General features: G+C 44.1%; 2 protein-coding genes across 43 annotated transcripts in view; both read left to right on the top strand.

The window, feature by feature from the left end:
* nrxn3 (neurexin 3) overlaps positions 1-27,671 on the top strand; it is a 1,581,531-nt gene that overhangs the window by 915,861 nt on the left and 637,999 nt on the right. For 7 of the 42 annotated variants that reach the window (XM_008118323.3, XM_016990752.2, XM_008118275.3 and 4 more), the window contains exon 1: positions 585-831. The exons of the other annotated variants lie outside the window; for them this stretch is intronic. In XM_008118323.3, the coding sequence (XP_008116530.1) occupies positions 585-831 (247 nt within the window). Of the gene's footprint in view, positions 1-584; positions 832-27,671 lie in introns of those variants that run through there. 42 annotated transcript variants of the gene reach the window in all.
* Positions 1-27,671, top strand: part of LOC134295458 (uncharacterized) — a 411,762-nt gene that overhangs the window by 312,252 nt on the left and 71,839 nt on the right. The window lies entirely within an intron of this gene.

Genomic DNA, 27,671 nt, shown 5'->3' on the forward strand with positions numbered 1-27,671 from the left:
GCGTGTGTAGCTGCCAAAGGGAGGGTTGCAGCCTCCACTGTCTGCAACATTGGAAGAGGAATCCGGCGACTCCGAAGCTTCGGAATTGGGATAAAGCAAGCACACGAGCGCACCAATATTCACATCTCCTTGAGCCTTAGAGAGAGAGAAACACAACCCGTGTTGTGCCTAAAAGTGAGAGGAAAGGGAAATCCTGGAGGAGCCGGCTGAGGAATCCTCCGCTCGGGATGCGTGGCTCTGCTGATCTCTCCCGGAAGCAAGGCAACGTCTGAAAGGATCCTGGCAGAGGAGGAGAAGGAGGAGGAAGAAGAAGTGTCGGGGAGGGGGGCAAGCAAGAGGACCGGTCCTGGGAGGCTCCAGGCTCGCTCTCTCGCGTGGGTCGGAGGCTTAACCCTTCCCAGCGCGACCCACTCCCACTCTGCAAGGGAGGAGGATGGGGCCCTGGGCAATGGCATCATGAGCCGCCCGCCCGCGCCTCTCTTTCCCCGGCTGGAACTGGGCCGGCCCGGACCGTAGCTTGGGTCTCTTCTTCCTCCTCCTGTGCTTGTTATCCCCTCCCTTCCTTCCTTCCCGCGCTCCGGACCATGCATTGCGTGGCTCTCCGAACCGCCTCCGGGCCGCGAGGCTGGACCCTGTGGATGTGCTCCCTCTTTGGGGGATGGATCGTCAGCGCCGGGTGGAGCTCCTCGGGCGCGGCGGAGTCGTCGTCCTCCTCCTCGTCCTCGTCGTCCGCCTCGCAGCCCGCGCCGCCCGAGCACCATTTCCACGGGAAGCACCACTCCGCGCCCATCTCCATCTACCGCTCCCCGGTCTCTCTGCGCGGAGGACACGGTGGGTCCGACGCCGCTGCCTTCCCTTCTCCTCCTCCTTTCTCCCCGGTCTCACCTCTCCAGGGCGGGAAGAAACTTTCCCAGCAAGGAGGACTGACTTCCCCGCTTCGGGGTTTTGTTTGGAAAAAGAGACAGGCCAGCCGCGCTCTTCCTCTGGGGATGGGAAGGAGGGTGAGGCAGTGCCTTGGCGGCAAGGTGCACCTGAAATTCAGACTGAAAGGTGTATGCCAGTGTGAGGCAGTGTTTAGAGCAGGCATGGGCAAACTTGGGCCCTCCAGGGGTTTGGGGCTTCAACTCCCACCATTCCTCACAGCCTCAGGTCCCTTCCTTTCCCCCCTCAGCCGCTTAAGCGAAAGGAAAGGGCCCGAGGCTGTGAGGAATGGTGGGAGTTGAAGCCCAAAACCCCTGGAGGGCCCAAGTTTGCTCATTCATGTTCTAGAGAAAAAGCTGCATATCCACCTGAAGTTCAGACTGAAGCAGGATATATTAAATGCTCTATTGGAATAGGTTGCTCTGATTTTTCCGGGCTGAATAGCCATGTTCCAGAAGTATTCTCTCCTGATGTTTCACCCACATCTATGGCAGGCATCCGCAGAGCTTGTGAGGTCTGTTGGAAACTAGGCAAGTGGGGTTTCTATATCTGTGGAAAGTCCAGGGTAGGAGAAAAAACTTTTGTCTGTTCGAGTCAAGTGTGGATGTTGCAATTACCTTGATTTAGGACTGAAAAGCTTTGCAGCTTCAAAGCCTGGCTGATTCCTGCCGTGGGAGGTGATTAGCTGGCCCTGATCGATTCATGTCTGAAATTCCTGCTTTCTGAGAGTTGTTCTTTATTTACTGTCCTGATTTTAGAGTTTTTTAAAAAAATAATACTGGTAGCCAGATTTTGTTCACGTTCATGGTTTTCTCCTCTCTGTTGAAATTGTCCACATGACTGTGGATTTCAATGCTTCTCTGTGTAGTCTGACATGGTGGCTGATAGAGTGGTCCAGTATTTCTGTGTTCTCAAATAATATGCTGTGTCCAGGTTGGTTCATCAAGTGCTCTGGTTGGGTTAATCTGCAGTGCCTTTCGTGTTCCTTGATTCGTGTTTGGGCAATGTTGCGTTTAGTGGTCACTATGTAGACTTTTCCACAGCTGCATGGTATATCTCTACAGGAGTCTACCGAATCAATCAGGGCCAGGTAACACCTCCCAACAAAGGATTTCCCCGGCAGTAAGCAGCCAGACCTTGAAGCTAAAAGGCTATTCAATGCCAATCAAGGTGGCCAATTGCAACATTCACACCTGCCTCAAGCAGACAAAGATTTATTTATCTCCCCCGGAACATTCCACAGATATATAAACCTAATTGCCTATTTTCCAACAGACCTCACAACCTCAGAGGATGCTTGCCATGGATGTGGGCGAATTCTTCTGGAGCATGGCCATAGAGCCCGGAAAACTCACAACTACTCTATTGGATTGTTATTGCACGGAAGGAGGAAAAGGAAAGGAGTCGGTTCTCCCAGAGTTGCTGACGGAAGGAAAGGACAATGGGATCCAGAGCGGGAAGGAGAGGGGAATGGACTTCCAAGCGAAAGATGGATAGATAGATAGATAGATAGATAGATAGATAGATAGATAGATAGATAGATAGATAGATAGATAGATAATCCAGGGCCACAGTCATTTCGGCTGCCGCCGCCGTTTAGCCGAGCTCGTAGGGCGGCAGACAGGGCGGCGAGTGAAACCCGAGAGGGTTCCCTTTTCCTTCCCTCCATCCTCCCTCCCTCCCTCCCTCTCCCCATTTACTAGAACCTCGCTCTCGGTGCGGTTTAAGGCCAGAGCGGGAAGGAAGAGTCTCCCGCCGTTCCCCATTATTGCTCTTGGTCTGTTGTCGGCTCGGTGGGGAGCGGAAGAGATGAGACTGGCACAGAGGGGAGAAGCTCCCTGGATAAGGAGTGTTCCATTCCCTCCCAGGACAAGCGCGCCCCACCTCCTTGTGCGCCCGACTTCAAGGCTACTTCCTTCTATCTTGGTTTAATTCTCCTTGTCTCCGGCTGGAGCTACACTGCCAGATACTGGAGTTCGAACTGCGTTATATGGCAGTGTAGACCCAGTCCCAGAATGAACAGACCTTTTTTCCTTTGGACTTCCTGGGACTGGATAGCCCTGCTGGCCTTTCTGAGTATAATCCCTTGAAAATATGCTTGCTTCACCTGTGTGTGTGCCGGTGGGAAGACACTTTGGAAATACAGTAGTCTCACTTATCCAAGCTAAACGGGCCGGCAGAAGCTTGGATAAGCGAATATCTTGGATAATAAGGAAGGATTAAGGAAAAGCCTATTAAACATCAAATTAGATTATGATTTTACAAATTAAGAACCAAAAATCATGTTATACAACAAATTTGGTCTCAAGATCAGATGTTGGCAGATGTTTCATGAAGCCTCCCTGGCTATTTGACAGAAAAAGTAGTTCAATACGCAGTCATGTTATGTTGTAATTACTGTATTTAAGCATTTAGCACCAAAATATCACGATATATTGAAAACATTGACTACAGAAATGGCTTGGATAATCCAGAGGCTTGGATAAATGAGGCTTGGATAAGTGAGACTCTACTGTATTGACTTAGTGGAGCCATTAGATTGCCGCCCCCCCCCCCCCGAGTCCAGGTGTTCTCGCTTTGGAGAACACCTGGACTTTGGAATGAATGCCGTTTCGTTTGACACCGCTTTAACTGCCACGGCTCAATGCTGTGGGATCGTGGGAGTTGTAGTTCCATGAGGCACCCGCCTTCTTTGGCAGTTAACTTGTACCTGTGAACCATAACCGTTCAAGCGGTGTCAAACCTTCTTGTGTGTTGCTTCTGGTGTGAGAGAACTGGCCGTCTACTTCTCTCATATTCCCGCATGGGAGGCTAGAGCTGACAGACGGGAGCTCCCCGGATTCGAACCGCAGACAGTCCTGCGGATACAAGGGTTAATTAACCCAATGATTCTCAACCTGTGGGTCCCCAGGTGCTTTGGCCTACAACTCCCAGAAATCCCAGCCCGTTTACCAGCTGTTTCTGGGAGTTGAAGGCCAAAACATCTGGAGACCCACAGGTTGGGAATCACTGGTTTAACCCATTGCGCCACCGGGGGCTAGAATTAATGCCACTGGACACCATTTTAACCATATGGCTCAGTGCCTTGGAATTGGGAAGCTGTAATATTCCGAGGTCTTTTGCCAGCTCTGCCCAAGAGGAGTGACTGGTGCCTCGCCAAATGACAAATCCTAGGATTCCGTGGCATTGAGTCAGGGCAGATAAAGTGGCGTCAAACTGCATTAATTCCAGAGTGCGGAGGACTGAGTCAGGACTACGTTAGCAAGCAACCCACGTGGCGCTGCTCGATCCACGTTATCCCTCCCTCCCCTTTTCTCTCTCTGCTTTCTTTGACGAAGTTATGAGGCAGCTCTCTCTCTGCGTTTCTGAATGGAAACACTCCTCCAGGGGTTGGCTTGGCTGTGCGGTAACCGCGGGGAATCAGAAGAACTCGGTGGGTCGGGGATTGGGCGTGCGTCCTTTATGCGCGCTTTTGAGAGAACAAAGGGAGGGAAGGCGGGAGGGGGGAACCTCCCAAGGCAGAGAGGAATGGAAGCGTAGAAGCGGAAGTTTGGCTCCTTTAGCAGCCTATCGGGTCCTTGTCCTCCCGCTGCAGGATTCCAGAGCCATCATCACTCCCATTTCTGGGGAAGTGGAGGCTTCAAAGAGCGCGGGAGGAGCCTCATCTGTCCAAGTAGAACCAACGCAGTGTGACACTACTTGGGCTGGGTTGCTGTGAGTTTTCCAGGTGTAGGCATGGCCATGTGTCAGAAGCATTCTCTCCTGACGTTTCGCCCACATCTATGGCAGGCATTCTCAGAGGTTGTGAAGTTCGTTGGAAACTAAGCAAGTGGGGATTATATAGCAAGTGGAAGGTCCAGCGTGGAAGAAAGAACTCTTTGTCTATTGGAGGCAAGTGTGAATGTTGCAATTAATCACCTTGTTTCGCATTGAAAAGCCTTGCAGCTTCAAAGCCTGGCGGATTTCTGCTTGGGGGAATCTTTTGTTGGGAGGGATTAGCTGGCCCTGACAGTTTTATGTCTGGGATTCCCCTGTTTTCAGAGAAGTCAGCCATAGCGGAGCACTTGATGAACCAACCTGGACACAGAAATTCTGGACCACTCTCACAAGCACCTTGTCAGACTACACGGAGAAACCATTGAAATTCATAAGCATGTGGACAATTTAACAGCAGGGAAACCATGGAAATGAACAAAACCTGGCTACCAGTATTAACAAACGCTAAAATCAGGACAGTAAATAAAGAACACCACTCAGAAAACAGAGGAATTCTAAACATGAAACAATCAGGGCCAGCTAACACCTCCCAACAAAGGATTCTTACAGGCAGGAATCAGCCAGGCTTTGAAGCTGCAAGGCTTTTCAGTACTAATCAAGGTGATTAATTTCAACATTCACACTTGCCTCCAACAGACAGGAGTTCTTTTTCCCACCCTAGACCCTCCACAGATATATAAACCCAACTTGTCTAGTTTCCAACAAACCTCACAACCTCCGAGGATGCCTGCCATAGATGTGGGTGAAATGTCAGGAGAGAATGCTTCTGGAACATGGCCATACAGCCCAGAAAACTCACAGCAACCCAGTGATTCTGGCCATGAATGCCTTCAACAACTACTTGGATTGTTATAGTGCAGTGCTGGACAATTCTGGAAGTTATAGTTTTACAATGTCTTTGGCCGTCTCTGCTAAAGTGCTGGTGCTTCACCAGACTACAAACCCCAGGATGCCAAACTATTGAGCCCTGGCAGTTAAAGAGTTGTCAAACTGTACTGATTCTATTAATGTCCCAGTCAGTATGCTCAGTGATCAAGGGTTATGGGAAATACATATGTTCCTGAAAATTCCCAACCTGGCCCTACTCTCCAGTATTTATTTTGGAACTACAAGGGATTGATGCAAAACTGGTAGCAGGCTTGTTACTCAATTTATATAGTTGGAGTCTTGAACACATTGTGTCAGGCCTCAAGCTGAGTATCTTCTTTTCAATGTCCAGGGCTGGATGCTGTAATATTTGAGCAAATATTAGTGGTGTTTCTGAGCAACTCTAGAGTGCCTTTCTCTCATTGCAGATTAAATTATACATACATTAGACGAAGGAGCAGCATATCAGGGTTGGGTGACCCGGTTGTAGGTGGCAACTTCCATCATTGTTCACAAGTCCTATAGGTTCTAGTTGTTCTGCACTCTAGAGTTATTTTGGGGGGGGGGTGTGCAACTGATTTATGTGAATTGACTATATTAAAGTAGGATTTCCTTTCAGATTTCAAAATTACTCTATTGGAGTATGGTTGTTGGAATCCCCTATCCATCATGGCTGCTTGTAATAGTGACTGGTGTATTGTGGGAACTATAGTCTAAAAAACAACGTTTTCAAGTTCCAATTAAAGGTGATGTGCAAGTCTGAAAGCAACCAAAAATACTCTTGCTGTTCTTGTACACTCTTTCTCTCTTAACACTTTCTGCATAGCTCCCAATATTAAGTGACAACTCAAGAGTGACTAATATTGTCCTCGCAAAGAGCATTGTTTTCTTTCTCCTGGCTTACCTCTTCACTGAAATGTCAGTAAATGAACATCATTAAGAATACTGACTTGCTATTGCTTTTTGCTTCCCATCTGGAGTCAGCATTGACTGAAACTTAGCTTGATACTGCCTGAGCTTCAGACCTGGATGCAAATTGCAACTTCACCAAGGTGTGAAGTGGTTCAGTGGGAGAATAAATATGAGAGGTTAAGGAAAAGGCACCTTGCACATTAAAATAATATGAAAACCATGAAGTAATTATTCCTGACATGTTTCTCCCCTATTTAGAGTTGACTCTCACCCATTTTTTAAAATTTCAATAGCACTCATTCCTTCTCTTCAAACATCTAAAGGTGGTATATCAGCTTTCCTACCCCATTGTTATCCACATAGATAGATGTAGAGGAGGTTGAGAGATAATGTCTGACCCAAATTCTGTCAATGAACCACAAAGCCTAGTGGTGATTTGAGCTAGTCAATCCTGATCCAATACAATGAGTATCAATCAAACTCCACATTTCTGACCAATAATTCACCTTGGGTTTACAGTCATTCTCTGACTTGATTTCACAGTCATTCCTGTACAATCTGTTCTGTTTTACATATGACCCTAGCCAGCTTCTTGATATTTAACAATGTATAACATTGTAGTATTTATCTCATCCCAGTCTTAATATCTGAAATCCTTCCACTTTGATCTTTACAAACAAAAGTTACTTACAAATGTTTCATTTAAAGCAAGTGAGTTTCATTAACAGTAACTTCCCAAAACATATCTTGCTTTTGATACTATCCAAAATATTCAAAAAGCAAAATATGCCCACTTTCCAAAGGCGGTTTAAGCAAAATGTGGTTGAAAATGATTTTGAACTGTGTTTTGGATTTAGTCTATTAATTGGCAATAAGTTGTGGCCAAATATGATTGTCTTCCAAAGTTTTGGTGGTAGACCCATAAGTGACTGTACCGACCTATTCCAGATCTGCATGGCATTTTGCAGTGAGAGCATAGATTTCAAGGTGGAAGGCGGTCCCAACAAAGGTTTGCTTGCTGCACCTTCCACTTGGCACATTTCTCCCTTTCAACCTCTATTTGTACCAAAATCTGTAGCACTATTAGTAATAACTGACTTCCAGTTAAAATGCTCAAGGGCCAGGGCTTCCCAGTTCTCAGTGTTTATTCCGCATTTTTAGGTTAGCTTTAAGCCTATCTTTAAATCTCTTTTGCTGCATACCAACATTCCTTTTTCCATTCAAAGAATGGGATTTAGTAGAACATGCCTGGGAATAGAAATGTCTGCACCATGACATGGGAGACATAGAAATAAAATGCTTAGCAACCTATCTCCTTGTATTCCACTGAGTCAATTGACATCAGCTGGGCTTTATTCCAAGTACAATCTGGCAGAAATAATGGGATTTCAATTAGCTGCTCTCAGACAGTTGTGAGTAACTTTTGTGTTTAAGGTCAAACTGGAAGGATTCATCAATAACAACCTTGAAATTTATAAAAGTTAATTTTTGTTACTGATTAATTTCAAGGCAATATTAAATACCAACTTGCTTAAGGCAATGCTTCTGAATCTTTAAAAAAAGTAGGTTCTGTATAAGTGGATGTAGCATTTGTGTGGTTTATGTCTGGCACATCTTTTTGAATTAAGAGAATTGCAGCGAGTGTTTTTTGTTCTGATTACCCCCATGGTTGTTCCACTCCAACCAGTTCTTCATACCTTTGGAAATCCATTATATAGAAATTCAATAAAAGAAGGAGGAAGCAGAATCCATTACGACAAAGGGATTTGGTGCGTTTTCTCTGCACCTTCATTGCAGTATGGGAAACGCCAGGCTCCACCAGTGGATTCCTGCCCATGGACAAGCCTGAGACTCTACTCTTTTGCAATCCCACTGTGCAGATAGGTTGGCAGGCAGCTCCTCTTTGGGAATGGGAAAAAGGAGAGCGGGGGGAGAGGGAGCACAAAGACAGCTGGTGTCTTATCAAAACACACACTTGGTTTATACCAGTGATTCCTTGTTGTACGATAGAGATGCTGAAAAGTTGGACCAGTGACAGCTTTGCCGAGTCACATCTCAAGAAAGTAGAGTGAAGAGCAGGCTGTCTGTGTTTACACAGGGCTTGAGTTCTTCTTTGCAGAAGGAAGAAAACAAACAAATGGAAATTCAAGCCTGCTGTCCTTGCATAGTTGACAGCAAAGGTACCAAACAAGCATAGAATAGGAGCACCTAAGCCATTGAACTGATTTTATTTAAATGGACTATCAAAACACCAAAATAAGAATTTCAGCAAGCCTTTCCCTCCTTTTCTTCCCTTTAGCCACCTAGTTCAATTTGTTTGCCATTTAGCCTAGACTCATGGAAAATGTAAAAGCTTGCACAGGATTTGGTGACATTTGGATAAGCCTAATACCAATACTGCCTTTAAGATCTTCAGATTTCAGTATGCCTTTATGTAATTTTGCCCTTACCTGTCCTTATAGCAGACATTGAGTACTTTTAATAGGCAGTAACTGTGTGACCACTTTTCTTATTAAGCAGATGTGCAAAACAGTGTATTCAAAATTCATATCAAAACAAAGTAAATGGCAAATGACCATTTCTCCATTGTCCACTGTCAAAATCCACCTAAACTAGAAATATCTAACTACATAGCATGGACTGAGTCAAGGTGTTCCTTAATATTCTGGGTTTATGCTTTAATACATGGTCATGAAAGCTTTTTATGATATCACAGGTAGAAATAGGCTGCCTCTGAAAAACCTGATTTGTTAGGTGACACAGGTGCTCATGATTTGCTATAATACTATTATAGCACATATTAACAGAATAGGCTGTCTAAGGCCCCTTCTATACTGCCATATAATCCAAATTATCAAAGTAGATAATACAGATTATCTGATTTGAACTGGATTATATGTGTCTACACTGCTATATGATCCAGTTCAAAGCAGATAATCTGGAATGTATATGGCAGTATAGAAGGGACTTTAGAGGATGATGGACTGTCATTCCTTGGGGATCTTTAAACAGAGGTTGGGTGGCCGTCCCTCAAGAGTGATTTAGCTGTATGTTTCATCATGGAAAGATGTTGGACTAGACGATCCTTGAAGTCCCTTTCAAATATAAGATGATGATGATTGTTATTCATACCCGGCCTTTTCTCTTCACAAGGAGACTCAAAGCAGCTAAGGTAAATCCACAAAATTCCACAGTAACTTTAGGTATGAGAACTATGTTGCACTCCAAATATTCCTAATATCTCCTAGCATTAATGCCACATTCAAAACTGGCTATGCTCACTAGGCTATTGAGAATGATAGCTCACGTACATCTGCAGAGCTGCTAGACATCATAGGATAAAGTAGAGCAGGTGGTTTCTTATGCCTGCTGGTCTGAAACCTTTAAAACTTTGTGGTTGAGAAATAGCACTTCAGTTTGTGTTCAGGCGGTTAAAGGAAATGTTTTTCCATTGGACTGCTGACTATGCAAGTAAAGCCAATAGTATATCCTTCTCCAGGGCTTTTTGGTTCTGATAATCTCACTATGGTACTATGTTCCTCTAGGCATCAGCAGGTGGAGAAAATAATTCATTGAGTTTTTCATTGTGGGTGTTTACATTGTATCATTTTAAAAATCATAGTTTGCTGCTGTGGCTTTATGTCATGGATTACTTGTTTGTTTTTAAATGAAAGCAAACTGCTCTGAGAGTTTGTCCCCTGGAAAACATCACAGAAAGTCCTTAAATAAATCATAAACTGTGCTTTTGCTGATTTAACCTCATCCAAGAGTTCTGTTCATCCTAGGGTTGGATTTACTTGAGGCTAAATGAGGTTGCAGACCTTAGGCAGTAGGGACCCTGGAGGAGACATTAGGGAAGAGATCTTTGCTCTGATGACCCTAGGTTAGCTTGCTGGCATTAGGTACAGTGAAGAAAGCTATTCTCTCACCAGTGTGAAACAGAGAAGGAACTGAGAGTCTGCGGACACTGAGAATTTGCTGGCTGATTCACATAATACAGAATTAGGTACTTACACACTGTAGAGAATTTCAGTGTATATTGGATACATTAGGTATCCAGATACAATGCAGTTTTCTAGCTTCCAGAACAGTTACCAAGACTTAGCTCCCTGCTGTGTCAGCTGCTTATTCAAATCTGGCCCCAACGGCTAGCCAGCCCTTCTTTCTGTGTGTCTTCATTGCCAGCACCAGGCTGTTGAATAATGTATGCCTTTGGTTAGCAGATAAAATGAGGAGATTTGCATTCACTTTTTGATGAATTAATTAATTTGGTTTCTTCTTTGCTCTTTCACTCTTGTTGCCTGCTGAACACTTGTATGACACTACATGTGGTTAATCCAAGCCCTTAGCGACTGCTTGATGTGAACATGGAAGGAGGGGCAGAGTTGGAAGCTTTTGGAATTGCACTCCCTCATGTGGTTGATTAAGCAACTCCTGAGAAATCAAAGGTAGTCAATGAGAGGATGTTGCTGTAGCTAAGTGATAACTGCAAACCTCCATCATTTTTCAAAAGTCCAATAATGTTTAGTGTTCTCTGAAAGAAGCATTTAACAGCCACTATACGTAGATATGTACATTCTTTAATTCCTCTATACTTGATTGTATATATGATATCTGACAGCTGATAGGTATGAACATATTTTGTTGAATAAAGAATTGCATTTAGGCAATACTCATATGGGCAAGAAGCCATTTGGATGCTGCTTTTCTCAAGCAATTAATATTTGTGTACAAACAGGCCATCAAAGTTGCTTCTTCTGTTTCTGTTTTTGTTGATAGCTAATTGATAGGGCTAGGACTTGACAAGGTTGTAGTTTCCAGCCTTTGCACATGGCAGTCTCATCCTGTCTCAAGTCTCGTATTTCTCCAGATCTGGATGCCTTCTGTGACTCTGGCAAACTTTCTCAGCTTAATATTGGGTCTGTGGCAGTGTATATTTTTCAGAAGCAGAAAACTGTCAGTTGTAAAGACTTGTCATTGTCCTTTGACCTATAGCATAGTCTCTTATGCCATTAATGTCTGAAATCTCATTTTTTTTTCATGTCAGGAGTGACTTGAGAAACTGCAAGTCGCTTCTAGTGTGAGAATTGGCCATCTGCAAGGACGTTGCCCAGGGGACGCCCAGATGTTTTGATGGTATTTTTTACCATCTTTGTGGGAAGTTTCTTTCATGTCCCCGCATGGAGTTGGAGCTGATAATGGGAGCTCATCTGCACTCTCCCTGGTTTGGATTCCAAATGACAACCTTCAGGCCAGTATCCCAACCTTCAAGTCAGCAGTCCTGTCAGCACAAGGGTTTAACCCACAACGCCACTGGGGGCTCTTTATCCCAAAATTAAAGCTGGCCGACTAGCATGTTAACATGTACCAGTTGAGACAAATGTATGCCTTTATCCACCTTTAGTCATGTAACCCTGACACTTGAACTGTTATTTCAGAATTCTAATCACCCCAACACATGTTCCTGTAAAGAATTTGGAAATTAAAGACAGAAACTTAAACTAGACAAGATCCACTGCCTCAATGGGAACTTGGTGTGTCTGCCCTCTTATTAATGCATTTGAATCAATGGGTCTACTTTAGTTGAAGCTAACAGATTTAGGTCACAATTGCTTAATCAAAACTAATTTAATTGAGAGTGTTAACTAACTACAGGGATATATAGGGTTAACATTCATTCATGCGGAACAGTCCTTCCAAGGACGAATGAATATGCATTAAAGGTAATGATGGGGTGAGGGAGAAGACTTGGCACCAGCTAGAAGGAAGGAGGAATGAAGATAAGGAAGGAGCGTGAGGCAATAGTGAAGATCATGGGAGAATGCTGGCTGGATTCCTCAGGAAAGTGATGGTAATGAATAATGATGGAGTGGGATGATTCTAGGAAGCTGATGGATTAGTCACAAAGGAGTTTGTAGAGTTAGTAAAGGCTGTAATGCCTCCTCTGTTTCACCTTGAGAGTGTTGAAAATGGAAGCTATGAAAGCTCTCTTCAGTACCAGCAAGAGGAATGGAAAGAGGAGATTCCTTTCATACAAACAAATTTCAGCTTTTTTCCCTCAGTTGTATGGAATATCTTCCTCTCTCTGTTCTTTAAGAATTTGGGAACAGTGATGTTTGCTTATGCAACAGAATGAGCTAGAATGCAACCTATGTGCCCCAAATCTGAGTTTAATCATTAAAATTCAAACAATGGCAGAAACACTTTTCCTGTCTCCAGTGGCTTTTTGGAACTTTGGGAGAGGAATAACAAATGGTTTCAAACATTATAGCCTGGAGAAAAATTGGTGACTTATCATTTAGTATTTTCCAAACTTATGTAGGACAGTAAGTATTGTTCCGCTGTTTCAGACTTCCCTAGTAGGGCCAATAAAGCTGGAAAACATCCTGCACAATTAGAAGTGTCTTACTTTTGCTGTATATGGAAAGCTGGACAGCACACCTCAGATTCGGCCTTAAATGAGAAAACAGTATTCTTTCCTGAAGGCAAACAAAAGGGGTCAATTTAAAAAGTCTAAATGTGTGGCCCACTTCTCTGATGTGGTCAACTTCTTTGGAGAGTTTTGATGGTGAGACCCAGCTGGGTATTTTAGTTTGGGTGTTGGATTAGAGTTCTTTCATTCAGAGTTTAAGTTCTGCTTGATCATGGACACCTGTGGAGTGACCTTGGGTGAGTCATACTCTCTCAGCCTCAATGGAAGGCAACAGCAAAGCCCCTCTCAACAGATATTGCAAAGCGCACCCCATGACAGTGTTGCTTTAGGATTACTTTAAATAAGAAATGAGTTGAAGGCATTGAACAACTTTCTAACAGATTTGGAGACCACCAATCAAAGGATTTGAGGGTGGTGATACTTCTCTGAGAGGTAAGATTTTCAACAGGGTACTATTCCATCCTTATTAAAATCCATAGACTTGAAGGTACGCAGAAACTAATTAATTCAAATTATTTATCATGAAAATTACTGTGTTAATGTCGCCTTGTGCTCCCTTTGTACAACTGCTCTTTATCTCTTAACATAAACACTTGTTTTGCCTCTCTGTACATATGTGTAAATGTGATTGGGTCATATGTTTTAACTGCAGTTGTAGAATTATACACAAGGTTACTGTTGAGGGTGAGGGTGGTAATGCTGATAAATTAAAATAGATTGGTATTGTAGCGGAACCTTCGTGCTACGGTTCTTGTTGGCGCAGTGGAGGAATTTGAAGACGGACAACTGAAGGAATTCCAAGAAAACAGTTTTATTTCGCTAATGGCCACTAGGGTTCCCCCTAACACAAAGTAAGTGCTTCTCCAGGGGAACCCCCAGTGGCAGGCTGAGTAAACATTTATACACACTACAGGGTTCGGGTTATGCCCGCCCACAAGCAAATTCATTGGCTTAGAGTTGTGACGCTGCCCAATCAGTGCTGACCAGCAGGCCGGCTGCACTCTTTTGTGCCGTGCTCACAAATCTTTCAGAGCGCCTGCGTACGCATGCGCTGTTTGTTTATCTTTAGCTTTCATTTCTTCAGAAACACATGATTTCCCAGAAGTCACATGTTTCTGTGAGTTTATGCACCCGGGTCGCTAGCTGTCGCCATCTCTGCCCATATATGGTATTTCCTGGGGTTCCTTAACCTCCCGCCTCACTCCCCCATTTTCTTTTTGCGAAGCGCATGTACAAAAGCTGAAGCAAAGCATTATGGTTCCATCCAATCCCGCTTGGCTTGGAGTATGGCTATCTTTTTTTCAGGTAAAGATTGTGTGACACACCTAGTACACATTTGCATCATTATTGGAGTGCAACACATAACTATGAGAACAATGAACAATCCTAAAATCCCTACCAACAATATGTTCTTCAACCATTCTATTGAGGGTAACCAGCTAGTCACCCAGGAGAAAGGAGACCAACCTTCTATCTCCTGGACATTATTGTAAATTAACTTTTGTAATGACTCGATGTCATCTTCAATAGTATTATTCAAGTTATGAAATTTCACTACACAACGCCCTCTAACCATGGCGCATAAGCCCCCCCTGGCCGCCAGTAGGTAGTCAAGGGCCAACTTATGCTGTAGGGCCATCTGGCTGATTTCTTCTACTTCAGACTGGATTTCCCGGAAAATTTTACCAGTGGCATTTATGGACTTTTCAAGGCGGCAAGTCAGGCCTAGAACACTTCTACGGTTTGCTTGAGCTACAATCCCTGGGTAAGCACCCAGTGTCAACAAGCCTGTGATCAGGCCTCCTCCTACACGGGAGGCTTCTGAACCTGACAGAGCCTTGTTAATAATGACCTCATCCGAGCATTCTGGTCCTAGAGGGCCTGTTTGCACAATGTCCCGTTTCAGGCGCTGATGCCTTTTGTGTAAGACCTGTACTGGGAATGTCAAATAACCCACACCGACACACTGGTAGTTGCCGGGGTGATAATTTGTGGCCCATTTATCAAAGAAAAACCATAGATTTGGATCCCTAATTTGCCATAACGGACAGAGGCTTTTACCTAGGCTCAGTTGGGTTAATTGTTGCAGTATGTTCATATAAGATTTTAGGCCCTCAATAGAATCATTCACACTAAATGTGGGATAATCTGGATACATGCTAGCCCACTCGGTTGCGGTTAGATTTAATCGTGAGACATAAGATGTATTAAATCGTCCATGTAGATAGAACCGGTCTCGACAATGGGAATAATTGCCTAATCGGGAAAAGAACGCCTGCCTAGTTCCCCAGTGTTTCCACTCAGAATTCCATATTCCCGATCCTCCACAACAGAAGCACAAACCCCTGGTGGAGGTATGGTATCTAAACCGTCGAAACCGAGTTTTATTTATCTTTTGCGGTATGCTAGAAAACACGGTAGGTGGACCCTCCTGAGCCTTGGACAATCCCTCCAACACAATCTGTGGTTCATCAATTAAATCGGGAAGAAATGAAAAATCTCCTACGGTGAGGGGGTGTTCATATATTAATGCTACCTCTTTCCCGTGCTGCTCAAACATATAATTGGCATGTTCTTTTATCCAATTCCCATGTGCTCTTTTTCCAAAAGAGAGAATAAAACTCAGCACAAATAATATACCAAACACAGTGCGCTTTCCTCCCCTCCTCATAACTTGTCTCCCACTTTTTCCTCTCAAAATGTCTAGCCACCATCTCCCGGAGAGCGCCTTTGTTGGGCCATGCTGCGACATACTTGACCACCGACGCTCCGTTGCACCCGAAGGGATCAGCTTCATGGCCTTGTTGACCCCTTAGGGAGTTGCCGGATGATCCTGAGTCTCAGGTCCTCACCAGGAACTCGCTCCGTCCGCCACTCCTCAGGTGCTAGCTTTACACGGGTGTAATGTATCCACGGCTTAATCTCCTTCACCTTCACTGCAGTGGGGGTAGACAGGAGCACAACATAGGGTCCTCGCCACTTGGGTCCCAATGGCTCAATCTTCCAATCCTTGACCAGAACCTCGTCACCTGGTGAAAAACAATGTAGAGGTGTGGTAGGGAATGGTGGGTTCAATTCAGAAATGTATTTTTCTAACTGCTGCATTTGTCTGCCCAAAGCCTGAACCTGGGCCAATGTCTGTTTCTCTCCTATGAGGTGCTGCTCAGCTCCTGTCTCTAAGGCTCCCTTCAAGTTCAAAGGGGGTCGTCCATAGAGTCTTTCAAAAGGGGAGAGTCCTGTCCGTTTGTGTGGTGTACATCTGATTCCTAATAATGCCATGGGCAAAACCACCGTCCACGGCAATCCTGTCTCTTGGCAAAGTTTCCCAAGCTGAGCCTTTAATGTCCTATTCATTCTTTCCACTTTTCCAGAAGATTGGGGTCTATATGCACAATGTAACTTCCATTTTATGCCCAAAATTCTACATAATCCTTGCACAGCCTGTTGAATATATGCGGGGCCATTATCTGATCCAATTTCTAAGGGTATGCCAAATCTGGGAATAACATCTTTCATTAGAGCTCTTGACACCTCTACAGCCTTCTCAGTCCTTGTAGGGTATGCCTCCACCCATCCTGTGTATGTGTCCACGAACACCAGTAAATATTTGTATCCTTTGTATGGGGGCATTTCTGTAAAGTCAGTGACTAAAGCTTCAAAGGGTACCCCACCCACATGTTGGACTCCTGGTGGCTTGAGGGGTCCTTCTCTGGGGTTATTTTTGATACATGTCCAGCATCTTCGGGCTGCTGCTGCCGTTAGGCTATGTAATCCATCGATATACAACTGTCGTCCTAGCAGATTTGCCAATGCCATCTTTCCTAAATGTGTGTTTTGGTGCATGTGTTGGACTAAGTGCCATGCCAAGTCCTTAGGGACGTAGACACGGGCGTCTGGCATCACTATGAGTTCTCCTGACCACTGACCCTTCTCCTTTAAGGCCCATTCTTCTTCCTCTGGTGTATATGTAATGTTATGTTCAGTTAATTCTACCTGTAGGGCCATTACCTGATGTTCAATATAGGGCAGCCTAGCTGCCTCTTTGGCTGCCAGATCAGCCTGCCTATTTCCTTGCACTACGGGATCGTCTCCACGTTGGTGCCCTTTACAATGCATCACAGCCACCTGCCTTGGCTTCCAAACCGCCTCCAGGAGATCCACAATCTCTCCAGCATGTTTCACGCACTTTCCTCCAGACGTGAGGAGCCCGCGCTCCTTGTACAGTGCTCCATGTGCGTGGAGGGTGGTGAAGGCATATTTTGAGTCTGTGTAGACGTTGACCCGCTTTCCGCTTGACAATTCCAACGCTCGGGTCAGGGCAATCAATTCGGCCTTCTGGGCAGAAGTCCCCGGGGGCAGTGACCCTGCTTCCAGCGTCTCTCCCCCCCACCGGACAACCGCATAACCTGAGTGTCTTTGATTATTTTCCATAAAGGAGCTTCCATCTGTGAACAGAGTGTCATCCACCTTAGTTAGTGGCACATCCTTCAAATCCGGTCGACTGGAGAATACCTCATCCATCACCTGGGCACACTGATGGATCGTGGTGTCTCCTGGAGTCGGGAGCAAGGTGGCCGGATTCAGAGTGGAGCAAGTCTCCAGGGTCACCAGTGGGTTGTCACACAACAATCCCTCATATTTCATTAACCTCTCACTTGTGAGCCAGCGCGGTCCCTTAATGTCTAACAGTGCCTTAACGCTATGGGGCACCTTAACTGTCAGTGGCTGTCCTAGGGTCAATTTATTTGCTTCTTTGATTAAATCTACTGATGCTGCCACAGCCCTCAGGCAAGGTGGCAATCCACGAGCCACTGTGTCCAATTGCTTTGACAAGTAGGCAATCGGCCTCTGCCATGAACCTAGTGGTTGGGTCAATACTCCAACCGCTGTTCCTTCCCGCTCTGCAGCGAACAGAGTGAATGGTTTTTCCAAATCGGGCAGTCCTAATGCTGGAGATGACATCAATGCTTCTTTTAATGCCTTAAATGCCTGTTGACATTCTTCTGTCCACTCAAATGGATCTTCTCTTCCACCTCTCGTAGCCTGGTACAGTGGCTTAGCCAACACGGCGTAGTTGGGGATCCACTGTCTACAATATCCTGCTGATCCCAAAAATTCCCGCACCTGTCGCCGGGTGCTGGGAGTGGGGATGGCACAAACAACTTCCTTTCTTTCAGCTCCTAACATCTTCTTTCCTTCGGTCAGATGGAACCCCAAATATTTCACCGTGGGACAGCACAACTGGGCCTTTTTCTTTGACACTTTGTAACCCTTTTCTTCCAATGTCTTGAGAAATCTCAAAGTATGCTCTTTACAGCCCCCTAGTGTCCGGCAAGCGATAAGCAGGTCATCTGCATATTGAAGCCAAATTCCCTCTTCTTTAGGTATTACAAAATCCTGTAAGTCTTTGGCCAGGGCTTGACCAAAAATGGTCGGGCTGTCCCGGAACCCTTGAGGAAGGCGTGTCCAAACATACTGGGTCCTTTGCCCTGACTGCTGAGATTCCCACTGGAAAGCAAAGATCGGTTGGGATACAGGGGCCAATCGAATGCAAAAGAATGCATCCTTTAAATCCAATACAGTAAACCATTTGGCAAATGCTGGTACTAGACTCATCATGATGTATGGATTTGGCACTACCGGGGTTAGGGGAACGGTGACTTGATTTACAGCCCGCAAATCTTGAACTGGGCGATATTCTCCTTGTCCTCCTGGTTTCTTGACTGGGAGCAGGGGCGTGTTCCATGGGGAACTGCATGGTACCAATATCCCATGCTGCAGAAGTCGCTCTAGATGCTTTCTGATCCCCTGCACCGCCTCTCGACTGACGGGATACTGTGGCTTACATATGGGTCCCATTCCTCTTTTCACTTCCACCACCACCGGTGGAACATATTTAGCTAATCCTGGAGGATTATCTTCTGCCCACACTAAAGGAGTCTCATGCCATGGCCATTGTATTTCTTCAGTAAAAATCCTAACTTGAAACAGTCTCCATTCCTCTTCCATGGGAAATGATAGCTCCACTTGTCCATTCTTCATGAACTGGAGTTGTGCTTGTAATTTTGATAAAATGTCCCTTCCCAATAAAGGGACTGGGCAGTCTGGGAGATATAACATCTTATGCTTGACCTGATGTCCGGCCAGATTGCAGGTGCGTTCCTTAAGGAAGGGGCACTTCTGGGTCTTCCCAGACACCCCTATTACTTTCGTAGTTTCCCGAGTTGGTGGACTAATTTTTGTATTTACTACTGATTTTTCGGCACCTGTGTCCACTAAAAAGTCCAATTGTTGGTCCCCGATTTCAAGTGTGACCATCGGCTCCCCGGGGTCCAACAAAACAAGAGCCTGGCTTCCTCATTCCTCTCCTCCATCCATATCTTCCCATTCTTCTTCCATCACAGCTGCTGCAGCTATCACCTCTCTTGCAGGAAAAGGTACGTAGTTCCCACGTCCTCTTCCCCTTCCTGGGTTTCTTCCTCTCTCAGGCCTTCCTCTTTCTCTCGGTCCTTCCTGACTTCCTTCTCTTCCTTCTGGGCATTCACCTTTCCAGTGTCCAAACTTCTTACATTTAGCACATTGGTCTCGACCTAACCTCCGAGGGGGCCCTCTTCTTCCTCCTTGTCCCCCTCTGGCATATCCTCCTCTTCCTCTCTGTCCACTTGCACTTTGTTCCATCATGGTAACTAATGCTTGGTATTCCTGCTTCTTCTTCCTGTCCTTCTTCTCTTCTTCTACCTGGTCCCTCGCCATATAAACTTGATCTGCGAGTGCCAACAATTCATTCATAGTCTTTCCTAGAAATCCTGGTTGCTTTTGAATCTTTCTCCGGATGTCAGGAGCCGCTTGACTGATAAAAGACTGTTGAATCGCCCTCCTACCGTTTTCATCCTCCAAATTATACGGGCTATACTTTCTATATGCTGCCTCCAGCCTTTCCAAAAAGGCTGTTGGTGACTCAGATTTTTCCTGTACCACTCCCTGAATTTTTACAATGTTGACGGGTCGCGGCGGGCCCCTCTTTACCGCTTCTACCAATATACGCTGGAATCCTCTCAGTCTCTGCAAATGTCCTTCTTCTGCGGTGTCCCATTGGGGATCTATTTCCACAGGAAACCTCTGTGCTCCCCACTCGGCTGCATCACCATCTTGTGGGGCACCAACCTGGGCTATGGCTACCCCATTATTCAACACTGCTCTTCTCTCCTCTGATGTGAACAACATATTCAACAATTGTCTGCAATCTTGCCAGGTGGGATTATGGGTTGCCATAATCCCTTCCAATAGCCTAGCCATAGCTTGGGGTTCTTCACTATAAGGTGGAGTATTATTTTTCCAATTCAAAATGTCACTACTACTGAAAGGCACTACCTGGTATGCTTGAACTATCTCATTCCTGTTGTTTATCACAGGCACCGTTCTCAAGGGCATCTGGAGGGCCGGTCCGGTCGGTGAATCACCAGACCACACCGGAGCTCCATGTCTCCGAGTTTGTGCCGGAGAAGCATCACTGGGCATCCGTTGTGACTTCTTCTTTTCCTTTGTTTCCTCCTGATATTTTTCTAGGCTAGGATAGTGTTTCTTGGCCGCTTCGGTTGACTCCGAAGAGTAGGGTGGGGGTCTCGTTCCTAGTGTAGGTGCACCGGGGGCTGTTCCCTGGGGTGGGGGGGGCGGTGGCAAGGGTGGCGGCAATAATTCCTGTTGTCTAGCCTGTACACTCAACTGTAAATCTGGGTAGTCCTCCTCATTGGATTGGAAAACTTCCTTCTTTTTCCCCTCCTTCTTCACCACCATACATTTGCCATTCCTGCACTGTCGAACCCAACCTGGATCTTCTCTAACTACCCGTTCCCACGTAGCAATATAGACCCACTGGTTCGGATGATTCACAGCACAATATTCTTCCACTGTTCGGATCAGTTTCAGATCCCACGTTCCTTCTACTTGCCAACCTAAACCAAACTCTGGCCATTCTCCCTGACACAAATTCCTCAGTCTATAATCTCTTAGGTCCCTTGGATTCCCTGCTGCGGCTCTGATAGCAAAAGAGCCAAAATTATCTAAGATACATTGTAAGGGAGTGGAGCTCTTTGAATTTTTCCCTCCCATCCTGCCTAATAGAGGGGACTGTCCTGGCCTGGGCACCTGGCCACTCAATGGCATGCGTCAGGAAACACAAGACAGAACCCCTTTCTACCTCCCTGGGAACTTTTTTTGTCCCTCCCAGCGCTGGCGTTCCCTTAATATCTCATGCAAACCCCTATACTTGCCAGATTTCTGTAGACGTCGGACCAACCTTCGCCCCTGGGCTTTTTCCCTGGATCCTAGCTGGTTTCTATGGAACCTTGCTGGTGTTGCAGCTTCCACCGTCAGTCGGCGTTGGCATCAGAGGCAAGCACCGCAGCCGGTCGTATATTATTCAGGGGCCCCTTCTCGTCTCACGGTAGTTGCCTCAGGCCCCCACCGCTGAGTTGAGGCCGTCCCGCCAACGGGATCCGTCTCCAAATCTCCTGGCCCGTCTTATAGGAAAAAAAAATCACGTCGGGGTCACCAGAAAATGTAGCGGAACCTTCGTGCTACGGTTCTTGTTGGCGCAGTGGAGGAATTTGAAGACGGACAACTGAAGGAATTCCAAGAAAACAGTTTTATTTCGCTAATGGCCACTAGGGTTCCCCCTAACACAAAGTAAGTGCTTCTCCAGGGGAACCCCCAGTGGCAGGCTGAGTAAACATTTATACACACTACAGGGTTCGGGTTATGCCCGCCCACAAGCAAATTCATTGGCTTAGAGTTGTGACGCTGCCCAATCAGTGCTGACCAGCAGGCCGGCTGCACTCTTTTGTGCCGTGCTCACAAATCTTTCAGAGCGCCTGCGTACGCATGCGCTGTTTGTTTATCTTTAGCTTTCATTTCTTCAGAAACACATGATTTCCCAGAAGTCACATGTTTCTGTGAGTTTATGCACCCGGGTCGCTAGCTGTCGCCATCTCTGCCCATATATGGTATTTCCTGGGGTTCCTTAACCTCCCGCCTCAGTATAATGACTGATACGCTTTTGTTATATTAAAAAAAACACCAGTAAAACCTTAGAGGAAGAACCTAATATAGCCACCTCTGAATATTCCTTGCCTAAGAAAACTCCTATGAAATTCATGTGGTTGCCTTACATCAACAGGTGATTTGAAGGCACATACTCAAACTCTCTAAACAAAAAATTAGCCAGGAGAACAAGAGGTATTTCAAATAAAGGTGACAAGCATCACAAAGCAAACTGTATGTATATAGGGGGGTGGTGTCATGTTTTAACTGGCTAGCATTAAGCTTGTCTTCTCATGCTAACAGTATTGTACAACTAATATATTCAAAGGTAAATGCCTCTATTGCAGAAATTATTAGCTGGAATGATAGAAACACACAAAGAAGACCAGATTATTTGAAAAATGTATTCTTTTACTTGTAGACAACTAGGATATAGCCAGTTTAACATTACTTAACTGCTATGTCTCTGTGGAATTTTGGGATTTGTAGTTTTTTGAAATACTAGGCATTCCCTGCCACCGAGTTGCAATTTAGTATACTGGAGAAGGATAGTAGAGAATAGCTGCTTGATGTGTAAGCATCTAAAAATAACTTCCAATATTATATTGATGTGGGAATGCTTCTACAGGATATTTCCTTTTCTAAAACATTTCATGGCGAGGCATATGTGTACTGATGAGGAAGATGTAGATTTTATTTAAGGCTCATAGAAATGTTCAGTAAGGGGGGGGTCTTTCCCTTTGGAACAGACATATGTTTTTCCCAGGTTTTGAAGATGGCTGTAGACACTAGATAGAAAATGGTAATGCTGCCACGATACATGAATGTAATGTAGGAACTAGCCATGAGATATATGATCCTGTCATCTTCAAACTTAAAGTCACTAAAGGGATATGAAAGCCTTTGCTGAAAGGACTGTTTATCAGGGGATAAGACTTGCATTTTCCAGTCACATGTCATAGTGAGTCAGAAATCCTTGGTCATGTTAAGGACATTTCTGAAAAAGAGCTGTATTACTCATTGTTTGCCTAGTTAGTATAATAGACTTGTTCATATCTCTTTATTTTATATCCTTTACTTTAAAAAGCTTAAGTCTAGACAATGATGTTCATAATTACTGTTCATAGATGACCTGTAGTAACTACTGTTGTGTAGCTGTTCCAGTATTAGAGATTTTTTTCTGTAAAATTCATTGGGACAATTAATCTTTACAGTTGCAATAGACTGTATTTCTGTCTCATTGTTCCTTTTTAAAAAATTCTGGTTCCCCCTGATAGCTAGTTTTCCTCCTTATCCCACAGATTTCTCATATCACTCACATTTCCTGGAATATTTTATTGATACTATGTTTTGTTCTGAATTTTCTCTAAAGCATTAAGAATTGACTTGCATCAAAATCAGGAGACTAGGCCAACAAATTATTACTCTGGCTTAGTAAGGCATTTCTCATTTGAAAAAGAGTGCAGTTTACTGTTTTCTACACATTTCCATACTGACAGGAAGATGGGTAAGAGATTGTTTCCAATATCATTCCCTTCACAGAGTTCAAATCAAGCAATGAAATGTAATCTTGCAAAATTTATACTCATAGGCTTGGGAGCTTTCAGCTATCACTCAATGTCACTAGCTATAGAAGACCATATCCATGGGCTTATATTAATTTATCTAAAAAAAACTGCAGCAAGATGCTGGTAGAGTCCACAATTCGCCTCTGCTTAGCCTATGATGGAAACTAGCGGAGCATACTTTATCCCTTTAACTTTGACTACCTCAGAATGCTTAAAGGGGGTTCATAAGCAAATATGTCAAGGCCTTTTGTTGTTGTCTTTATCTTATACTCTTTATGAGATGTGGAACAAATCAAAGAAGATGGGACATGACTCATTTTCTTTATTAGCAAAGAGTTAAGATTATTCACCTGCCTTTCAACAAGTGGGTGACTTTTTTCTCTGTTCACTTGCAAAGTTTGAGAGCCTTAGCAAGGTGTACAAATGTGTCATCATGCACTTGTACTGTATGTGTGTCTGTGTTAAAGACAGAAAAACAAAAGCTGAGGAATTGCTAATATATTTTAAAACTCTGAGACACAAAGCATGGTGGTATTTTTCCTCTTTGTTCTAAAGCTTGAATGGGAGTCTAGTTGCAATTGCAAGTAAATGTTTTCATGCCAACTGCTTAGAATTCCAAGGCATGACTGTGACTGTAATTCACAACAGACCTCTTGCTCCCCAGCTTCCTAAAATGACTCCTTCCTTCTATCTCTCTCTTTCTGTGAAAGAGAAAATTTGTACACAAACACACACACACTTCTCTTTTTGCACATTAAAATATACTTCTATGTGACTTTCCCCCAAAACTATGAATTTAAAGTACTTCTGACACCGTCTTTTAGAATTTGAATATAATTACATGCTTTGGGTGTAAATAGTGGTTTTTACTACATAAGAAACTAATGGAAATAATTTGCCTTCTCCTGTAGTTTGTAGATTATATGCTTTGGAATGGGAGTGGGGGGGATATATATATATACACGTTTAGGCTGTTTCTCCGCTGCATGATACATTTAAATGGAAATACTGTGACCTGTGGCTGCAGAAGCTGCTCTGCATGAGTAACAAGCTGATCAAGGACAATATACAAGCAAGCCGGTTTTAAGGGCATGCCTTAACATCTGTTTTCTCCCTTCACACTGCTTTGCAGTCATGGCTTCCCATTGACAGGGAAAGGGCAGCTTGGCCGCCAAGCCTCCTCTTGATTTCAACCTATTCAATGGAACAGGATAGGTTTGCGTTTAATTAGAATGTCTTGAAAGACTTGAGAAATTGGGAAGGGCTATTCTTTTTTGAATACTGCACAGTTAAAGAATCAATAATGGTAGGTGTGTTTATTCTTATGTTATATTCTTGAGGTAATTGGATGTATTGGATTGACTTTTCTTGCTCTGTCTCTTTGAAAAGGCATAGCTGAAGGTGGCCATTCATAAGATACTTAAAAAGGAGAAGGTGAACTAATTTAAGAAATTATGCCCATCATAATATTTGCACAGGCAAATATAAAAGTATGCAATAACATGTTACTATAGCAAGGATGACTGTGATTTGGTGATCTGTATGTCCTCTGAGGCTGCAGTCAGGTAATAATCTTTGCTGCTAACTTTTAAGGCCACTGTTCTTCCTTCCTGTGGTTTCTTATCTTTAAATATTGGAAATGTTATTCCTTCAAAAAGAAAACTCTTCAGATATAATATAATATAATTTATTTGTTTATATATTTATTTAAATCTTTTTGCTGGCAGGACTGCTGACTGACAGGTTGGCAGTTTGAATCCAGGGAGAGTGTGATGAGCTCCCTCTGTCAGCTCCAGCTCCCCATGCAGGGACATGAGAGAAGCCTTCCACAGAATGGTAAAACATTAAACATCTGGGCATCCCCTAGACAACGTCCCTGTAGACGGCAATTCTCACACCAGAAGTGACTTGCAGATTGTCACGTCGCTCCTGACACGAAAAAAAAAATAATATGCCATCTGTTCTCCAGTGTTGAAATTCAAAATGAATAATACTGAATCCAGAACAAATTAAAAACAATGGAAAAACATAAATGGAAAAGCAATTAATGTACTTGGAAAAGTGGTGGGACTTTGGGTTATCCCAAAGATCTTAGACCTCGTCAGGCTCATATAGGGAGACTGGACCCCGCACATGTTCTGGATCTCAAACATAGTATAATCAATTATTATTATTATTATTATTATTATTATTATTATTATTATTATTATTTTCCACTTGACCGCACAGCGGTCTGTTTTGAAGGCATCCTCCCATTCAGACAGTTCATGAGATCTCATCTCTTTAATTTTGGTACCAAAATTGTATCTTGTTCCTTTGAATGATTTTTCTGAGTTGCACTATCACCACTACATCAGCTCTGCTCGATATCCTCATTTCTTCTCCCGAGTATATAAGCCCTTTGCATTTTCATCAGGATTCCTTCACAAAAGTATTGATGGTTTTGAATGGCTTTTCACTTTTTATTAGCTCACCACTAAGTCTGATTTCCTTCCTTTGCCCTCATGCCTTCTAAGGCAGTTCATTATAGGCACGGAAAAAGCAAAGAAATTAATTTTCCTTGTGAGCTGCATTTGCTACTTCAGAAAAGGGAAGGAAATAGAGGAGAGGTTTATTAATTTTCTATTTCAGTTTTTACTTATTTATCTTTCCAGTGTGCTTATGTGAGAATTTTAGAAGAAGGAAATGTTCTCTTTTTATTGAGAACTCCTTTAACCCTGCATTTGCCTTTCCAAGCTGCTATTCTGTAGTTGTGTTTGTATGCCGAGCTTCAGCTGCCAGGGGTGATAAAAATGAAGTAGTGCCACCTGTTTCAGGTTACATACTACATTCATTAGGAGAAGAGGAACTTCAGAACCCAAGATCCCAGACTAAATAGCTGTGATGCTCATTTTATATCAATTTGTTTCAAAATTACCATACAACCCTACTTTCACACATGAATCCTCAGCTTGATTTATAGCATATTAAAATATAATACCATATTCAAAACACCAGTATCAAAATGAAAAGAAACAATACATATAATTAGTCTTAAGCTAATTTCAGAAGAAAAACAAAAAAATGGATTGTGATATTTGACAGAAGCAAGAAAGATAAACTTTCAGCGGAGAGAATTCGACAGCTAGGGGCCCATATAAAGGTAAAGGTTTTCCCTGACATTAAGTCCAGTCATGTCTGACTCTGGAGGTTGGTGCTCATCTCCATTTCTGAGCTGAAGAGCTAGCGTCTGTAGACACCTCCAAGGTCATGTGGCCGGCGTGACTGCATGGAGCACTGTTGCCTTCCCGCTGGAGCAGTACCTATTGATCTACTCACATTGGCATGTTTTCGAACTGCTAGGTTGGCAGGAGCTGGAGCTAACAGCGGCTGCTCACGCCGCTCTGGGGGTTTGAACCTGCGATCTTTCAGTCTCCAGCTCAGTGCTTTAACGCACTTCGCCACCGGGGCTCCCATCTATCAAATACTCCATGGCTAGTTTGGATTAGCGATACTCCAGACTCACCTTGGAGGGAGTTACACACTGTGTCTGTCCTGCAATAGGGTGGGACAGAATCCAAATTGTGCAACTGGGCCAAAACCAGTCTGGCCTACTAGACTGTCACCTTGCCTTTTCTGTTGCCTTCACCACTGTCAGACGGCCATAGAACTCCATTATGCATCTTTGCTGACATCAGTAAATGTGCCCAGTGATGGCCAATAGCTTTCCAGAACTCTGTGGTATCTGTTGTTGCGATCGGGGAGTGACATGGACCAAATTCAACACCTTTTATCTCTGCTGGTACCAGCCCATGTGAATAGCAGACTGTTTCAGATTAGTGCCAGATGTGCTCTTTATACTCTGGCTCAAGTGTGAGGCTGCTTTCTTTAACATGGGGCTAAAATGGCTAAGGACCAGAAGTCCCTGGACATCCAGGAATGAGTACTGGCTCACTTTGGGTTTTAGGGCTAGTACAGACAAGCCTTAGACAGTCACCGTAGAAAAGAACCATTTCACTTCAGAAGATGGGACATGTAAAAGAGGATCTTAATAGACAGAGAGATTAAACAAAAATAGCCAATCCTTCAAGTGTTAATTCACCAGAACCGAAACTCAAGGTAGCTTAGGTAAAGGTTTTCCATTGACATTAAGTCCGACTCTGGGGGTTGGTGCT

This window comes from Anolis carolinensis, chromosome 1 (assembly GCF_035594765.1).
Source record: "Anolis carolinensis isolate JA03-04 chromosome 1, rAnoCar3.1.pri, whole genome shotgun sequence".
NCBI classification, from domain to species: Eukaryota; Metazoa; Chordata; class Lepidosauria; order Squamata; family Dactyloidae; genus Anolis; species Anolis carolinensis.